Here is a 19,985-nt window from a genome sequence, read left to right on the forward strand (position 1 = left end):
GACCACTTGACTCTGAGGTTTCTGAGAAGGAGGGAAGTAAGAAACTTTTTTTCTAAGTGCTTTAATTATATGCTCATAGTAAAAGCTCTTTTAAATACACTTCAAGGGGTACCTGGCTGGCTCAGTCTGTAGAGCATGTGACTCTTGATCTCAGGATTGTGAGTTCGAGCCCCACGTGGGGTATAGCAATTACTTAAAAATAAGATCTTTAAAAAATAAAATAAATAAATACACATTAAAACTCCATACAGTTTCCAGTGATGATGCCTCATTTAAGCCAAGTAATAGTTGATAGAATATTGAACATAGTACACTGTTTATGTGGAAACCAAATCAGTTGTTAGTTTAAAAAAAAATCGAACAATGAGATCTATTATTAGAGTACTCCCTTTCCTAACTTTAAAATTTATTTTAGGGTGCATGATGCCTGGCTGTCAAAGCACTTTGGGATAGACCGAAAATCACAAACCATGCCAGCCCTTCGAAACAGATCAGGAGTAATGCAGGCCCGGCTTCAGCATCTTAGTAGCCTGGAAAGTTCATTTACACTTAATCACAGTAAGTAGAAACGTGGGTAGGATACCCGTTTGAAATACACATGTAATGCGATTTAACCTTACAGCAATTCTAGCTTAAATCACCAGCACGACTGGAAATGACTTTACGTTCGTGGATATATTTGCATACCTCTGTGATTATGTATAATCCTTTCATCATACCTGGATATCTAATAAAATATTGCATGGATTTCCAGCGATTTTAGGTAATGGTGAAAAACCACCATTAGTTCAGTATTAAAGAAATGAGCTTTTTCCCACTGAATCGCTGTTCTCATCATATTATTTTACACTGGATATCCTTCATTCCTATTGTTAAACTTCAATGCAAATAGTGGCATCTTTTTTTTTAAGGATTTTTTTTAAGTTTATTTATTTATTTTGAGAGAGAGAAAGAGCATGAGCAGGGGAGGGGCAGAAAGAGAGGGAGAGAAGGAGAATCCCCAGCAGGCTTTGCACCATCAGCCTGGAAAATGGCATCTTAATATAATAGTATATGTAATATCTGTTTAGTATATAGAATGTCTGTTCATTCAGTGATTTTTAAGGGATTACACATACTGAGCTGACTGCAGAAATCAAAGAACTGTAAATACTATTTTGACAAAGGTATATTTCACACGTGTTGGAATGTTGACGAGGAGAATCCGACCAGGAGAGAAATGTTGCCCCATCTGGGGAAGCCGGAGGGTTCTGTAAATAGACGTGATCCTCTGAAGAGCAAATATTAATAAAAAGTCAGAGAGAAAACTTTCATTTCCATACAGTCCTCTGGAGGTCACAGAAAAGGAAGCCAGCAACGCTGGCTTCGTAATAAGGACTAATAATAAAAACAAATATCCTGAGCAGATGGAACCTGAGCTAATAATAGACTCAAGACCTTTAAAAAAAAAATGCAAGTTTTACAGCCTTCAGCTTTGCTCTCATCGCTTGTAAAAATATAATGGACCTACTTCCGTTGGCCCAGATGCTTTGTTTTCCTTCTGATTTAGAAACAACGGTAGGAGGCTGTATGTGATGTAGCTGATTGTCTATTTCTCATTTTTGCGCACATAATTTCCTGTGTCATTCCTAGTTACATCACCGCAGTTCATCACTGAAATCTTGTCTCCGAAGAAGGGGGCACGCAATTCGGTGTTGCAGAGCTCTGGATACGGAGTTGAAGTTAGAATTGGCAGAGTTGACGAAGCAGGAGCGTATTTGATTAAGGGATAGATACAGCAAGACTCGTTAGGTCTGCAGGCGTCAAGAGCGTCTTTTCTTCTCGCTTGTCTCTCTCTGAGTCTTCGGGGGGAGCAAGAAGCATTCAAAACTGGCACGCGCGTCTCTGCGTTGGGCAGGTTTCATTTACTTTTTTTAATCTTAGGTTCTGCGACCACCGAAGCGGATATTTTCCATCAGGCCCTTCTTGAAGGCAACACTGCTACCGAAGTGTCCCTGACAGTTCTAGATACCGTCTCGTTTTTCACCCAGTGCTTCAAGGTAAAAATGAAAAGTTAGAATTCAGTTGGTGTCATTGCAAAGAAAACAATATACGCGAAGTAATTAGTCAGAGGAAGCAGAGTGCAGTGAAAAAGCCCCGAAGGAACAGTCTGGAAACTCGCGTGACAGACCTTGTTTGCCCGGCTCCTGCGTGACCTTGGGAATTCACAGAGAGTCACTTTCCCCTGGCCGTAGAGGGAGGGGTTGGGGCTGATTTGCCCTTCAGCTTCCTTCTGCCGCTTAGATTCTGCTGTTTGATTTTTGTGTGTTTCACAACCGCTTTCCATCACACTTTTATGAAGAACGCGTCCAGTCATTTTTAGCTCGGCTTGGGATCGAGTCGGTTTGCCCAAATACCCAGCACGGTGAGGTGCTCTGCCAGGGCTAGGTGATGTCCAGGCAGGCTGGCTGGCTTCCCTAGCCAGGCGCCTTGTGCTTTTTCTCAGATGTCCGCCTCTCAATACAAATCGTCGTTACTGGGATTTTACAAAAGGAGAAGGTAAAAAGCAGTGATCTTGCAGGGTTGTGGAGGGAGTAAAATGAGATAATGACTAGGAGAGTGCTTTGAAGAGTAAAAATGACCTAACTGTAACATAATGTAACTTTAGCGGGAGAACTCAAAATTGAAAAATCTTGCCTGCTTTCCCCTGAGTTACACAGACCGATTCTTTTCTCCCCTCTTCTCTCTGTAATTCAGTTCATTGCTTCAGCCCTCCAGATTGATTATGGAAGCCTGGCCTGGGCTTTTCAGGTCAGGGATTATGATCCTTGAAAATGGAATGATTATGATCCTTGAAAATGGAATTAGATACTAATAAGACGTAGGCTACAGAATTTCTTTATCAAGGATTAGGTTTGTTCTGATTTAAAATGCAGATACTTCTTATTTGACAAACATGTCTTGGCCCAGAGGTCAGGCACCATCTTAAGCACTTTACAACTATTAACTTACTTTTTTATTGTGGGGCCGGGGGCGGGAAAGGGGAGTGATTGCAAATGAGATCCAGGGTGGGGTTTTTTTTGAGGTGATGAGAACGCACTAAAATTGGATCGTGACGGTTGAACAGCCCTGTAAATTTCCTAAAACTAAGTAAGTCATGTATGTAAGATAGGTCAGTTTTATGGGGCATAAACTGTAACCCAGTAAACTCAAACATACAAACACGAACCCGCTTTTACTCCTTAGAATAGCTCTATGATGTAGACAGTTATTATTCCCCTTTTAATGTTTATTTATTTTTGAGACAGAGAGAGACAGAGTATGAATGGGGGAGGGTCAGAGAGAGGGAGACACCGAATCTGAAGCAGGCTCCAGGCTCTGAGCTGTCAGCACAGAGCCGGACGCGGGGCTGAAACTCACAGACCGCGAGATCACGACCTGAGCCGAAGTCGGATGCTCAACTGACTGAGCCACCCAGGCGCCCCATTATTCCCCTTTTAAAATGAGGAAACTGGGGCTCACGGGGAAAGTGATGTCGCCTAGCTGATCAGTGGCAGACTCAGGATTCAGATCCAGGCCAGTCCTCACAAGAATCCCTGCCTCAAAGTAGTGCACTAAGGAAAGAACCAGAAAAGTCTTATTAATTCAGGGATTCTGGCTCCTGATGTCACCATCAGTTAGCTCTGTCACCATTTGGTTTATTATTTTGTGTTTTTTGTTGTTACTTCGGGTCAGATTGTAACTCCCTAATTCGTTTCTTCAGGGATGGTCGGCCTAGAGAAGTCAGCCAATGCTTTAAAAAAAAAAAAAAAAAAGAAAAAAAGGTTCACAAACCCGTAGCTACTGCTCTACAGTTTGTTGTTTCTTTTATGCCTCTGTTTGCGAGGAGTAAACATTTTACAGAGTCTGTTCAGTTGTCGTGCCCCTTATGATCTCTCTTCCTGAGAGGTTTGTCCCCAGTAGCCAAACACATCTTCTACTAAACATACTTTTAAAAGTAAATTAGATAATAGACTTTTAAAATAGAAATGATATTGTCCGTAATTCTTACATTATTTAGTCTTCCCCGAAGAAATACAAAGCCTGGTTGCCTTGTGTCCATTTTTAATTTACTGATTCCTTCATTGAGAAGCAGTATGGTTAATATTGCGTAATATTAAGAGGTTAAGAGGGGCGCCTGGCTATTTCATTCTGTGGAGCACGCAACTCTTGACCTCGAGGTTGTGGGTTCAAGCCCCACGTTGGGTGTAGAGATGACTTAAAAAGAATAAAATCTTTGAAAAAAAAATATTAACAGGTTCACAGAAAATATTCTTCCCGTACTAGTTCTGTATTTGCGGTGCTACATTGGAAAAATCATTTTTTTCATCTGTTTGAAATGGCGGAATTAAGTGTAAACGTGGTTTGTGTGGTATTTCAGGATTTCCAACTTGAAAGACAGCACAAATGTCTCTAAGTTGTATTAAGCTTTTTCTTTTTCTGAAACTTTCAAGCAGTGGCTTGATAAACAGGTGTAAGTAAAGTTGGCTCTCTCATTGGGGGACGGGCAGCATAAACTATTTCTGCAAAATGTACTTTTGTTGTTGTTGTTTTGCAGAGTCAGCTTTTAAATAATGATGGCCACAACCCATTAATGAAAAAAGTATTTGATATCCACCTGGCTTTTCTTAAAAATGGACAGTCTGAAGTGTCACTGAAACATGTTTTTGCCTCACTGCGAGCTTTCATCAGTAAGGTAAGGAGAAAAGCTTTATAGCTGCTGGCGGGCTCCATCTGCCGCATGAAAGAAAGAGGGCAACGGTGATCGTTGCAATGACATCTACAAGCCTCAGATAATGAAGCTATGAAGTACAGAATAGCGAAATACACAAAGAGGACCCACCCAAAACCCCTTACAATCTGAACGTGCTTTTTGCTTTTTTGTTTTAAATTTTAATTTATTTCAAAACTTTTTTTAATGTTTACTTATTTCTGAGAGAGAGCCACAGTGCGAGCAGGGGAGGGGAAGGGAGAGAGGGAGACACAGAATCCGAAGCAGGCTCCAGGCTCCGAGCTGTCAGCAAAGAGCCTGCGCGGGGCTCGAACCTGAACCCACAAACCGCGAGGTCATGACCTGAGCCGAAGATGGACGCTTAACCAACTGAGCCACCCAGGTACCCCTATTTATTTTTTTGAGAGAGAGAAACCGTGTGTGCCCATGCACGTGTGGGGGAAGCGCAGAGGGAGAGAGAGAGGGAGAGAATCTTAAGCAGGCTCCACACTGGGCACGGATCCCGGCGCGGGGCTCCATTTCAAAACTGCGAGACCATGAGCTGAGCCCAAAATCAAGATCAGATGCTTAACCGACTAAGCCGCCCAGGCGCCCCCATGCTTTTTGAGTTTTATTTCACCTTGTCATTCCTTCCCGTTTTCAGCAGGCCCCTTTGAAAAGTATTGTTTTCAAATTACCAACTTTGCCAGTGTTTCTTCCGGTTTGCTTCTTTTGAAACTATTCTTGAGACGCTGAGGATCTAGAAGTTCTCAGTGCACTTACGTCCAAGCACGCGGAAAGGAGAGACCAAGTTTTATAGCCCCAGGGTCTCGCATGATATCCTGCAAACGGTCGGCACTCAGTATGCGTTCAGATGAATGAATTCTGCCTTTCCGTGCTAATTGTGTCTGCGGGCTTTACATTTTCAGGCTGCTTACTCATCTCAACAAAAACCTCAGACCAGGCTTTTAGGAATAAATACGACAGAAAGAGTTAGCAAAAAATTGATTTCTTGTCTGTTTTTGGTAGCTTGTAAACATAATCAAAAGCATCATAAACCAGGATGGAGTTAAAATTATGGAAAGGCACAGCCTAGGCTTCCACTCTGGTATGTAAAACTCCAACAAGACCAAGAAATTCAATTAGTTGATTTGTGTAGTGGAACAGCTAAGCATGGAAAACTTTTTTTTGCCATCATTCTTTGTATGGAAGCTTATTGCGTTTGGTTGATGGAGAACTTAGGTGGATTTGAAGGTTGTTTTTTAATTGCCACTCCTTAATATAATTTTTGAATAAAGAAGTATCCGGAGAATTGAGTTCAACAGAAGCACATTATAAGGAATTAAGGGGAGGAAAAAAAAAGAAAGAAACTAAGGGGAAGAGATTCAGAAATATTTCATTGACCAAACAGTTACTGGATAGGTAGTTACTGGTGTTGGATACTTTGTCAGGGCTTGGATACTAAGTGTCAGGATACTGGGATACTTGGATACTAAGTCTAAGGGCTTATTGTCCAGTAGAGAGAAACACACACACACACACACACACACACACACACACACACACACACGAATGAATACCATTAGAATAAAAGAAGTCTATATAGGGAACGGAGGGCTGGCTGGAGGAGGAGAAATGTTCTAATTTGGCGGAAGTTTCCCCGTAGCAGTAGCGATAGAACTTAGTATGGACTGAGCAAGAGAGGAGACTGAAGAGGTAAATGGGGACCAGATGGTTATGTACTCATCCTAGGGACTAGACTTCCTCTTTTAGGCATCGGGAAGCATGGGACCAACACAAAAAGATTTGTGTTAAGAGCAGATCGGTGCCAATGGGGAAAAACTCTCTCAAAAGTAGTGTGGACGGTGGATTGGTGGCAGTACTAAATAAAGGTGGAAAGACGACTTACTACAATAAGCTAGGAAAGAGATGAGGACCTAAATTAAGGCAGAGATGGAGAGTCAGAGGCAGACATAAAACATGGGAAGGAAATGGAATTGATAGGATTTGGTCATCAGCTCACCGATGGGATGGTGGAGTAGGGTGGGTGATGTGAAACATAGAGAAAAAACTACATTTGGGGTAAAAGCTCATGAGTTCTGTTTTGTTTTAGGCCATCCAGTTAGAGCTGTTAGGACTGGCAGTTGAATATATGGATCTTTGCTCTGGAGAGTGATCTGGGTTAGAGAGCTAGACTTGGAGTCGTCTGTCTGTCCGTCCGTCCGTCCATCCATCCATCCATCCATCCTGTATTTACCAAACACCTCTCGGTCTGGCACTGTACTAGGTACTAGAGATACAGTGGTGGAGATACAAAAGAAACATAGTCTCTGCTCTCATGAAGCTTTTAGTCTAGTGAAATAAACAAGTAAATTAACTGGTAATTATAAGTTCTAGGAAGGAACCGAAGGTGCTAAGATAGAGAATAAGGATTTGTGGGAGATCCCTTACTTTAGATAGGCTTATCCCTTTTAAAATGAGACCTGAAATACAAAAAGGGGCCAGCTGTTTGAAAAGCTCAAGGAAGAACACTCTAGGGAGAAGGACATGCATAGGCAAAGGCCCAGAAGCTCTGGGAACTGAAAGGCCCAGTTTCACTGGAACATAGTGAACTAGGGAGATCAGCAGCATAAGAGTGGTAATTAAAGCCATGGGAGTGGTTTAATTTCCCCTGGAGAACATGTAGAGGAAGAACCCTCCCCCACCCCCAGCAACCCCCCAGCCCCCCCCCCCCCCACACACACAAAGGTCAAGAGCAGTACATGGGAGAAAAACAACATGGAAGGGGCTGGAAAAGAACTCAATGGAGATGAGAGGGGAACAGTCACAGAAGTAGGAAGAAAGGCAAAAAAGAAGGATATCCTGGAAGCCAAAGGAGAAAAAAGTTTCAACGTCATTATGAGGTATGGAGCCGTCTAATAAGGTAAGGAGGAAGGGAAATCCATTGGGATTGGCAGTTAGGAGGTCATTGATGATTTTGGCCATTGCCCACTCAAAGAAGTGTGATGGAGGTAGAAACTAATGATAGGGGATTAATTACACTACTCCCATGCCCTCCCTTACACCTTTGTTTTCATACTAGAGTATCCTGCCCAGCAATATTTGGTCTAATCTGGTGAAACTGTTGATGAGATTTCCCAATTGCCAATCAGAAAACGTTCATTAAACATTCATTATCCGCATAGCATTGTACTCGGTGTTAAGGTGATTACAAAGAAATAGATTCTTGGGGCTCCTGGGTGGCTCAGTCGGTTAAGCATCCACCTTCAGCTCAGGCCGTGATCTCACGGTGGTTGGATTCAAGCCCCGCGTTGGGCTCTGTGCTGACAGCTCAGAGCCTAGAGCCTGCTTCGGATTCTCTGTCTTCCTCTCTCTCTGCACCTCCCCCACTCACACTCTGTCTGTCTCTCAAAAACAAATAAACATTAAAAAAACAAGAAGAAATACATTCTTGGGGCACCTGCCTGTCTCAGTCGGTGGAGCATGTGACTCTTGAATCATGAATTTGAGCACCACGTTGGGCATAGAGATAACTTAAAAAAAAAAAAAAAAGGTTCCTATAACATGGGTTTAAACTCAAGATTCCCAAGGAATAATTTTGAAAGGGTGGCCCTCTAGCTTCACACTCCCTGAAAAAATCCATTGTGTGCTCTCAAAGCAACTTCCTGCTTGCTTAGACATGTAAGCATGGGAGATTGTAACAAGCCTATGTTATGATGAATAGTTTATCTTCCACAAAGCAGCCTGAATACATTTTCAAAGTAATAGCCACTTGGCTGTTTTGAAGATTGAGCATAACTTTTGTACTCTCTTTCTAACGCCACAATGTATCTTACTCAACAACTATTTATGAGAAGACTCACTTGCGTATGTTTGTGGGCGTATACTTTGCCTATACCCCAGTTTGTTAAAAGATCAACTTTACTTGCTGATTAGATTCCCACTATAATTTTCTCAGCATTTGGGAGTTCGGAACATAAGGAACTCTTTAAATACACAGCAAAAGAGTAAATAATGCAGACTGTCTTTCCCATTTTCAAAGCCCAAACTGAGACCCATCAATCATTCATCATTCAGCCATTCATTAATTTAATACGTACTATCAAGAGCCTACTTATTGGGGCGCCTGGGTGACTCAGTTGGTTAAGCCTCTGACTCTTGATTTTAACCCAGGTCATGGTCCCAGGGTCATGGGATCAAGCCCCGTGTTGGGCTCCACGCCCCGCGTAGGGCCTGTTTGGGATTCTCTTCCTCTTCCCTGCTCTGCCCATCTCCCGTGCTCGCACATGCTCTCTCTCTCTCTCTCTCTCTTAGAAAACACAAAAATAACCCAAAAACCAAAAACAAAAGAGCCTACTTATCGTCTTTTCCAGACCATCGTGAGCTCTTCTCGGATCTGTAGCATTTACAGTCTGCCCTGCACATTTGTGTCGTGACCTGTCCGCTGACTTGAATTGTTCTATTATTAATGTGTGCCAGTCTCCGGTTTCTGGAGCAGAGCCCTGACCTTAGTTTGGTTTTGTGTCCTCGAGGCACTCGGTACAGTTGTGAGTGAGAAGATGGAAGGCGTTGGATGGGTGAGTGATTTGGGGGGGAGTGGGTTTCCGGATACTTACTTCCGTTTTTCCTGCTCTTTAGTTTCCCTCCGCGTTTTTCAAAGGAAGGGTTAACATGTGTGCCGCATTTTGCTACGAGGTTCTCAAGTGCTGCACCTCGAAGATCAGCTCAACCAGGAACGAGGCATCCGCGCTTTTGTATCTTCTGATGAGGAACAACTTTGAGTATACCAAGAGGAAAACCTTTTTGAGGACCCATCTGCAGGTCAGTGAACACCAAAGCTCCTGTTCTCTCTTCTGTTCCCTCTTTAGCCTCTAGATCGAGGCCTGGCGATACTCGGTCCACGACGGTAGCGGTTAGCCACCTAGGTCTCCCCTGAGTGCCTGACCGTGCCGTCAGCGTAGAATACACGTTGGTGTTGGACGGCCGAGGGCACAAAAGTAAAATATCGCCGTTGTTTTATGCTGACCTTACGTTGACGTGATAGTTTGGACATAATTGGGTGAAGTAAAACCTATTAAATTGCACCTATGTCTTTTTGCTTTTTAACGTGGCCACTGGACGCTTTAAAATTACGAATGTGGCTCACATATTTCTGTTGGGCAGTGCTGCTCCAGAGTGTAGATGTGAAGAGCCCAGACTCTGGGGCGGAGTCCCAGATTCCCACTCACTGTGCGACCTTGAGCAACTGCCTGAGTCTCTCAGTGCCTCGGTTTCTTCATAGGTGAAATAGAGGCAAGCGTCTGTACCTCCCTCATAGGGTTTCATGAGGATTAAGTGAGATAAGGAAATACCACACCGAATATTAGTTGGAGAACATGACCGGTGAGAGCCCGTACGTTACGGTAACAGGTCTTTTAGTTTGTTTTTCACGTTCCAGCATGCCCAGTTTGTAAAGGATGAGAGACGGCTCAAGGTTTAGTGGAAAGCATGGGTTTTGGAAGCAGACCTACCTGGGTTTAAATCCTAGTTCGGCTACTTGCTTACCATGTGACCCTAGGCGAGTTACTCCGTCTGCCTTTAACCGTGTGCCTCATCTGTGAAACGAGGCCAACTCAAACAGGTATTGTCGTCACCCCCCTATTACGAATGGGGAAAGTGAGGCACAGAAGGGTTCCGTAGCTTCCCCACAGCCACACGGTGAATAATTGATAGAGTCAAAACTTGAAGCGAAGGCAGTTTGACCCTAGAGCTTGTGCTCCTTGTTCCCACAAAGCCCTGCTTCCCGGGAGCGGCCATCGACAACTTAACGTGAATCATTTAGGTAATCATCCAAGGGAGCTTGAGAGATTCAAATCCCCATCAAAGGCCCTTCCGTCCACTGCTGTCTAAACTAGACAGACCCCAGCGAGAAGCCAAGAAGGGAGCCGAAGCCCTGGAGTTGGGAGTGTGGCACACGGAAATAGACCAGCGAAAGGCGGGCGAGAGGCCGTCAGAGACAAACGTCATTTGTTCCCGGCTTTGCCGGAGCTACTCCTTAGCAAAGCGTGTTTACAGTGGGGGTCTGACCGCCCCCGTTAGCAGTTCATGATTTTGAAAACCGTTTTAGATCTAGCTGTGCTATGAGTTTGGAACAGCCGTTCACCTCTAAACCAAGAAACGTCCCAATAACGTTTGTCACTGGGATCTTTGGAGCTGCTCTTACACTAGAAGAATTTAAACCCCTCACGTATGAAGAAACTCGATTATGATGGAACTGTGAGGCATTTTAAAAAACCTTTTTAAGTGTATTTATTTATTCTAAGAGAGAGGGCAAGCAGGGGAGAGGCAGAGAGAGAGAGAGAGAGAGACAGGAAGAGAGAGCATCCCAAGCAGGCTCCGTGCTGTCAGCACAGAGCCCAAGGCAGGGCTCGATCTCACAAACCGTGAGAACATGACCCGAGCCAACATCAGGAGTCCCACGCTTAACCGAATGAGCCACCCAGGCACCCCGGCGAGGCATTTTTAAAAGAAGCGTTTCAGGGGCGCCCGAGTGCCTCAGTCAGGCATCCAACTTCGGCTCAGATCCTAATCTCGAGGTTCCAGCCCCACACCGGGCTCTCTGCTGTCCGCGCGGAGCTCACTTCTGGTCCTCCGTCTCCCTCTCTCTCTGCCCATCCCCTGCTCATGCTCGCTCTCTCTCTCTCTCTCTCTGTCTCTCTCTCTCTCTCAAAAAGAAATAAACATCTAAAAATTTTTCAAACAATAGAAATAAAAGAAGCATTTCCTACGGGTGCTTATGGGCTCATACAATGATAAGGATAAGCAGCATTTGTTCAAAAGACACTCGAAAACCAACGTGTGCTTCCTCCCACAGATCATAATTGCTGTGAGCCAGCTGATAGCCGACGTGGCACTAAGCGGAGGATCGCGATTTCAGGAATCCCTGTTCATTATCAATAATTTTGCAAACAGTGACAGACCTATGAAGGTACGTCCTCACTACAAGTAATAAACTAGCACCACATTCACTGTCAGAGAAGCTTACACTCCTGTAGTCAAACCCTCATTGGACTCACAGCTTTTGATGGCACAGGGCGTATATAGAACGTGGGTTTCACGAGTCAAGGCTCTGTTTGGTACGGCATCCAGAGCACCGCCCCGTACAGAACAGAGCTTCAGTATTCGTTGACTGGACGGATGAATGACTATGTTATGTATACACAGCCGTTAGAGCTAGTAGGATTGGAATTTTTTCCTGAGCTTGATTTCCACACTTGCTCAGACAAGGCATGGATTCTTTTTTGACTGCCATTTGGCTACCAATACCATTTATGGTATTGGTTAATGAAGCACTGAGTTTGAACTTCCACAAAATGTCACTGAGAGTGGCCAACAGAGGAGGAATAACGCAGAAGGAATTCACCACTTGATGGTCTTCTGAGTTTTGAGAATTATCTTTGAGCTGATTATGGCTTGCCGTGGATATGTGTGGGCAAACCCAAGGCCAAGGCTGTCGTTCTCCGGTACCAGCTGGCTGAGGCCAAGCCTAAGACCCTGACCACCGGTCGTATTCCTTACCCACATACTCAGAACCTATGCCATTGTAAAAATTCGTTTGTCTTGTTGCACGGAAAACAGGTTCTGACCTTCAGCGATGCACGGGTACAAGGGAAGAAGAATCTTTTTGTCAGTCAAGGACTTTTCCTCCCCAGGGGATCATCGCCATTCTTGGGAAAGGTCATCCTCCAGGATAATTTGACCATATTGTGTAAAAACTGTAAGAAAAAAAAAAAAAAACACAGTCACAGCATACTTGATGTTTGGGACGTGTAGAATCTGTGTACCAAAAAATAATTCCCATAGGAACGTTGCTTAGACTGAAAAAAAAACAAAAAACAAACAACACAACAAAAAACAACACTGATTAGTGCCAGCCATTCTCAGGCTGGGAAAGTTTGCTTTTCAGCCAGTTCTACTGGTTCCCCGGGAGATCAGCGTATGCTCCAACTAATCCCATGAGCACAAAAACATTTTATGCCATTTAGGATCTCACACTCTGAGAGTTTATTTTACCACTTGTGACCATCCTTAATTCTTTGTTATATAAAAGTTGTCTTAGCATCATTTTCAAAGTAAATGAGGTCTGTATTGGCTGACCTTGGTAAGAAATCTTTTGCATGACTCATTTCTGAAACGACCTCGCTTTACTCTGGTGGGGCTGTCATTACCAATAAACCCTATGACAACAAGTTATGCCTTCACCCCGGGAAATGGGACTGCTACTGGGGTATAAGAAGGAACTTTATTATATGTAATTATTATTTTCGAAGGGATCAGGAAGGCACTTCGAAAAACCGTTTCCTCCACAGTTGGTTACATTCACATTGAAAAGCTCCCCAACCCCTGTATTGTCCCGTCCTCGTCTTCTCTGAATCCTACGGATAACTGTGATTACTCCATTGGGGTTAAGAGGAAGTGAGAATACGTTCTTAGTAGCGGCCAGGATAAAAAGGAAACTGTAGCTTAATGGGTTTGGAGGACAAAACAACATTTTGAGAGAGGCTATTCACTCTTTAGGGTTTTCTGTGATTCACAACCTTTTAGTTGTGTAAGTGGAAATCGTTACGGTACTGGTGTAAGGTTTTTACTTTAGTGTACGTGGCAGTGTTTGGATGGAAGAGTGGCTGAGATCACTAGCTCTGGAACCCGAATGTCTGGGTATAAATCCTGTCTCTACCACCTAACCAACTGTGATGCTTTGGCCAAGCTGTGTAACTGCTGTGCGCCTCAATTTTCCTCTATAAAGTTTAGAGCCTTTGAAGCCTGAGCTAATTGGACATTTTAAAGAATTCATTTACACGGCTTCAGGGGTGCCTGGGTAGCTCAGTCGGTTAAGCATCCGACTCTCGATCTCGGCTCAGGTCATCACAGTTCGTGAGATTGAGCCTCATGTCGGGCTCTGTGCTGACAGTGCAGAGCCTGCTTGGGAGTCTCTCCGTCTGTCTCTGTCTCTGTGTCTCTCTGCCCATCCCCCACTCATGCTCTCTCCCGTGGGTGCTCTCTCTCAAAATAAATAAGCGTTAAAAAAAAATACAGCTCTTTATTTTTTAATATTTATTTATTTAATTTGAGAGAGAGAGCACGAGCAGGGGAGGGGCAGAGGGAGAGAGAGAGTGAGAGAAAGAGACACTCTTAAGCAGGCTCCATGCTCAGTGCAGAGCCCGACACAGGGCTTGATCCCACAATCCTGGGATCAAGACCTGAGCCGAAATCGGGAGTTGGATGTTCCACACCGACTGAGCCACCCAGGCACCCCGTCCAAAGAAAAAAACCAAAGCTCCGTAGACACATGGTATACCAAGAACTGTAATCAGGAATATAAGTCATGGGATTCCCAGGATTGGATGCCAAGGCTTAGAGCACATGGGTAATATTGATAAACATGTCTTTTTTGTTTGTTTGTTTTGAAATTAGGCCACTGCTTTTCCCACAGAAGTCAAAGACTTGACCAAGAGAATCCGTACTGTCCTTATGGCCACCGCTCAGATGAAGGAGCATGAGAAAGATCCTGAAATGTTAATTGATCTCCAGTACAGCCTAGCCAAGTCCTATGCGAGCACCCCGGAGCTCAGGAAAACCTGGCTTGACAGCATGGCCAAGATTCATGTAAAAAATGGAGATTTTTCGGAGGTGACTGCTTCGGACTTTGTTCTAAACACCACCCTGCAGAAAGCTCTGGAACGCATTCTGACCGCTCTTCCTTTGTCATCCTTTTCCAGGCCGCAATGTGTTACGTGCACGTGGCAGCTCTGGTTGCCGAGTTTCTCCATCGAAAAAGTAAGAGATTTCTGCTCCTAGAGACGGGGAGAATTTCAGTTAGCCCCGGAGTTTTTCTCTTTGTAGCTTGAATGTGATACGATTGAGCTCTGAAATATACGTTCACCTTTAGCCTCAGTTGGTGTTCAAACAGAAGGTGTTGGAAAACTGGATTATTCACTTTGCCTTCTGCTTTCATTGAGAGTACAGGAATAAGTTAAATAGCACAGGGCCAGGCCTGATGCCCAATGTTTATTTTCCAAGACCGTCTCCCTGGAAGACTGCCACAAATTAAATTCTTCTCGGGGCTCATGAGGAGCTCTGGTGAATACAGAGCATTTGTTTTCCCCTCATCCGTCTCGACTTCAAAAATGCACACAGGTTACAGCTCCATAGCCACTTTAGTGCAACAATACTTTGGTATTAACAGGGACTCGGGGCGAGGGGGCGCCTGGGTGGCTCAGTTGGTTGGGCGTCCGACTTCGGCTCGGGTTCATGATCTCGCGATTCGTGGGCTTGAGCGCCGCGTCGGGCTCTGTGCTGACGGCTCAGGGCCTGGAGCCTGCTTCGGATTCTTTGTCTCTCTGCCCCTCCCCTGCTCGTGCTCTGTCTCTCTCTCAAAAATAAATATTAAAAAATTAAAAAGAAAACAATACGAAAAGGGAGTCAGGGGGCACCTGGGTGGCTCAGTCGGTGAAGCGTCCGACTCTTGGTTTCGGCTCAGGTCATGATCTCATGGTTCGTGAGTTCAAGCCCCTCATCGGGCTCCACGCTGCCTGTGCGGAGCCTGCTGGGGATTCTCTCTCCCCCTCTCTCTGCCCCTCCCCTGCTCTTGCGTGCTCTCTCTTTCTCTCTCTCTCTCTCTCAAAATAAATGATCCTAACAAATAAATAAAAGGGAGTCAGCGCATCGGCAAGATGGCCAAGTAAGATGCCCCTTGTTTCTGTATCCCCCCCTCAGCAGTTTGCCATCCCTCTGCGGACAAAAGTGCCTCTGTGGGAGCTGTGGGATTCAGCGCCATACAGCCAGGGACCTGGGAGGAGTCTCCCCCACCTGTGCCTCAGGCAATAGGCAGACAGACCTTGGTCCTGGACGTGGACCCTGTCGTGGCTCATGAACTGGCCCTAGCCTTTCTCAGCTGTGGTCTGAGCACACTTGGAGAGCCCCGTCTTAGATAATCATCCACAGACCAGAGGACCTTGGTGGACGTCCGGGAGGCCCGTGGCAAAGTTCCAGCATGCCGTTGGAGCAGAACAAATACAAGTTCAGATGCATCGTAGAGGGTGAAAGGAACGGTTTGACTTAACTCATGTCACCCCTTCCCCAAGGTGGCACAGCTCCGTGCCAAGAGAGACCTTCTCGCCCATGATTTCTTCTGTGGGGAACAAGTGGGAACATGTGAGTGGGCCCCTGGCATCCGCAGCAGTATAAGGCCTGCCAAAGAGACGCATTTCTCCCTTGCCCCATCCGGGGTACCTGGCTCCTGAACCGCATGACTAGGGGCAGGAAGAGGTGGGAGTAGGTCGGACTCTTAGAGGGCCTTAAAGAGACGTGGATCCTGCTAACCGCATCGCAAGCTCCATCTAGAAGCCCAAGGCACTAGGGACACATAGCTCATGGATTCCTGCCCCCACCGCCACCTAGGCCACAGGCACCTCCAGTGCTCTGTGCATCGAAACCCTGCACTCCTTTATCCTGTCGCCGGCTCCCTGTGTGTGCTCCTGATGGGTGGCTAAGAGCAAGCCTTGGCAGCCGACTAGGAGGCCATCCAGCATCTGTGGGCCACTAAGAGACCACAAGCTTGAGCTTTAGCACTTTGGCCTGGTGTGTTGCACGATGGAGAGAAGGCATACAAACCTCGGAAATCTGCCACAAAACGGGCACCTGGGTGGTTCAGTCGGTTAGGCGTCAGACTTCGGCTCAGGTCACGATCTCATGGTTCACGAGTTCAAGCCCCGCATCGGACTCTGTGCTGACAGCTGGGAGCCTGGAGCCTGCAGCCTGCAGCCTGCTTCAGCTTCTGTCTGCCTCTCTCTGCCCTTTCCCCTTTCCCACTCTGTCTCTCTCTCTCCCTCAAAAACAAACATTAAAAAAAATCTGCCACAAAAGGGAGCAAGAAGTATGAAGCCAGTGTATCCATAGGAGGTCCGTGAAAGCCACAGACTCCGTAGCAGGGCAGATGGAAGGTGTTTCTCCCCCAAAGTCAGTCAGTAAAGGTGGTTGGAGGTGACTGCTACTTCAGATGCAAAGACAGCCATGCAAAAGACAGGAAAAATGAAGGAAACATGGCACCACCAAAGGCTCCCAATAATCTTCCAGTAACCCAGGCCAAAGTCCTGGAGATCTGCAATGTACCTCATGAAGAATTCAAAATAGCTGTTTTAAGGAAGCTTAATGAGCTATGATAAAACAGAGAGTTCAATGAAACCAGGAGAATAGTACAAGAACAAGAAGTTAAACGCAGATAGGAAATTAAAAAAAAAAATTCCGGCATTGAAGAATACAATGAATGAAGTGAAAAATGCAACAGCATTGCCAACAGAGTGGATCAAACAGAAGTAATCTGTGAATTGGAAGTCAGGACCTTTGAATTTGTTTCATCAGAGGAGAACAAGGACAAAAGAATGAAAAAGAGTAAAGAAGCCTCCGGGCGTGATCTTTGGGATAGCATCAAAAGAAACAATCTGTGAATTCTTTGAGTCCCAGAAGGAGAAGAGAGGGAGAAGGAGACAGAAAACTTTTATTTCAAGAAATATAACTGAGAACATCTCAAATCTGGGGAGAGATTTGGACATCCATGTTCATGAAGCTCATAGATCCCCCAAACACTCAACATAAAGAGAGCTTCTCGGGGCGCCTGGGTGGCGCAGTCGGTTAAGCGTCCGACTTCAGCCAGGTCACGATCTCGCGGTTCGTGAGTTCGAGCCCCGCGTCAGGCTCTGGGCTGATGGCTCGGAGCCTGGAGCCTGTTTCCGATTCTGTGTCTCCCTCTCTCTCTGCCCCTCCCCCGTTCATGCTCTGTCTCTCTCTGTCCCAAAAATAAATAAACGTTGAAAAAAAAAAAAAAAGAGAGCTTCTCTAAGACCCGTTATAATAAAACTATCAACGGACAAAGAACCCCAAGGCAGCAATAGGAAAGAAGTTTGTAACTGACAAGGGAACCCCCATAAGGCCATTGGTAGGTTTCTCAGCAGAGCCTTGCAGGCAAAGAGAGAGTGCGATGAAGTATTCAAAGAGCTGAAAGAATAAAACTGCCAGCCAAGAGGACTCCAGTAAAGTTGTCCTTCAGAAGTGAAGGACCGATAAAGACATTCGCAGGCAAACAAAAGCTGAAGGAGTTCATCCCCACTACACCTGCCATGCAAGAAAGGCTGAAAGGAGTTCTTCAAGCCGAAATGAAGAGATGCTAATTAATAACATGAAAACCTGTGAAATGGATCCATAAGAATGGGTAAAGAAGATGTGGCACATATACACAATATTCAGCCACAAGAAAGAAGGAAATCTGGCCAGTTTGGGCAATATGGATGGCATAGCATAGCATGGCATAGCATTATGCTAAGTGGAATGAGTCAGAAAGAGAAAGACCAACACCATATGATCTCACTTTCATGTAGCATCTAAAAACTCGAAACCACAGAGGCAGAGCGTGCAATGGTAGTTGCCAGAGGCTAGGGGGTGGGGAAAGTGGGAAGATGTTTGTACCAAAGGGTACAAACTTTCAGTTAGAAGAGGAATAAATTCTGGGGATCTAATGTACAGCACAGTGATGACAGTGAATACTGTATTATATACCTGAAAGTTGCTGAGAAAGTGGATCTTAAATATTCTCATCTCCCCGCAAATGGTAATTATGGGGAGGGGCATTCATTTCGCAATATACACGTATCAAATCAACACACACACCTTAAACTTACACAGTGTTCTATTTCAGCTGTGTCTCAACAGAGCTGGCGGGGAGGCGAGGGAAGGAGAAACAAAAAGGGAGTCGGGGGTTTTGAAGGGCTTCAGGATCCAGCAGATCTAATTCAAGAATCTGCCTGAAAGCTTCCCTTTCCAAAGCCAGTATTGTTGACTACTATAAAACTACTCAAATAGTAAAATAGTTGAGTTAGAAACCTTCTGCTATCTATCATAACGGCCAAGCTATTTCCTTTACGGTAGTTAAATGAGTAACATCAGGGCAAAATGAAACCATCTTGTGGGAGCCTTATCACTCTGGTTTGATCTAGGAGAACACAGCCACGTTTTGTTTTGTTTTGAATTCCCACAGTTAACTATATAGCTTCCATTTTACATCTAAGGCTCAGTCGATTGCCTCATATAATAATACCACCCATGTGGGGAGAAGCTCTTTATATGTAAAGAGTCATCCCAAGCATGGTATCATGAATAACATGTAGATTCATTTTACTTCTATTTTTTTATTATTATTTTTAATCTTTATTTATTTGAGAGTGGGGGGGCAGAGAGATAAGGAAGGAGAATCCCAACAGGCTCCACGCTGTCAGTGCAGAGTCTGACGCGGGGCTCGATCTCAGGAACCATGTGTTCATGACCTGAGCCAAAATCAAGGCTCAGGCGCTCAACTGACTGAGCCACCCAGGTGGCCCTTTTTCACTTATATTTTAAATTAACACTTTCTGTTTGGTACTGAAATATTTAACAACCCATGTGTTTGAAATTGGTAGACTCTAGTGTTCTCCTTTGAGTGCCTAGACTTGGTTTTAAAATGGAAAAATAATAATTATCAAAAGAAGGCTCCATCTGAGGGGTTTTTTTTCCCTACATCACCAGTCTGCCTGTGAAATTATAGTCAAAGTAAATATTGAAATTGAACATCTGCAGTTCCAAATAAACTGATACGAGAACTCAAAACACGGTAATGCATTTTTAGGTGTAGTTTTCCGACAAACGAGGGTAGTATTATCTCCTCTCTCTAATTAGAGAAATCTGCAGAAAGATTTTTATGTCCACGGAGTATCAAACTGTACCCTTTAGATGTTGAAAATTGTTAAATATGTTACAATATTTCCCTAGATTTTTTTCCCCATAGGTACAAAGACTTAAAATTAGGCAAAAATCAAGAATTATTAATCTCCATTATCAGTCCTTAAACTTTGAAAATACAAGACTGGGCAAGATAGCAACTAAAATAGAATATAAATATTGCTGTGGTTTGTTGGACATGAGTTGGGGGCAGCTAGCCTGTACACAAAACAATGCGACCTGTTTCAGTAAGTGGAAATAGTGCTTTAAAAACTTAAATAAACTCAATAAAAAATATTTGAGTATAGTTGACACACGATGGTACATTAGTTTCGAGTGTGCAACATAGTGACTCAACTTCTCGGTTTGTTATGCTGTGCTCACCATCAGGGTAGCTACCGTCAGTCACCGTACAAGCTATTGGCAATGCCATCGACTGTACTCCCTGTGCTGTGCCTTTTATTCCCCTGAT

At 44.6% G+C, this 19,985-nt stretch overlaps 1 protein-coding gene across 4 annotated transcripts in view; it reads left to right on the plus strand.

Moving 5' to 3' along the window:
* DOCK11 (dedicator of cytokinesis 11) overlaps positions 1-19,985 on the plus strand; it is a 201,503-nt gene that overhangs the window by 145,280 nt on the left and 36,238 nt on the right. For all 4 annotated transcript variants that reach the window (XM_030306149.1, XM_030306151.1, XM_030306150.1 and 1 more), the window contains 7 exons: positions 416-558; positions 1,924-2,039; positions 4,577-4,714; positions 9,368-9,550; positions 11,583-11,696; positions 14,183-14,398; positions 14,488-14,545. In XM_030306149.1, coding sequence (XP_030162009.1) covers positions 416-558; positions 1,924-2,039; positions 4,577-4,714; positions 9,368-9,550; positions 11,583-11,696; positions 14,183-14,398; positions 14,488-14,545 — 968 coding nt within the window. The remainder of the gene's footprint in view (positions 1-415; positions 559-1,923; positions 2,040-4,576; positions 4,715-9,367; positions 9,551-11,582; positions 11,697-14,182; positions 14,399-14,487; positions 14,546-19,985) is intronic.

Source organism: Lynx canadensis, chromosome X (assembly GCF_007474595.2).
Source record: "Lynx canadensis isolate LIC74 chromosome X, mLynCan4.pri.v2, whole genome shotgun sequence".
Taxonomy (NCBI): Eukaryota; Metazoa; Chordata; class Mammalia; order Carnivora; family Felidae; genus Lynx; species Lynx canadensis.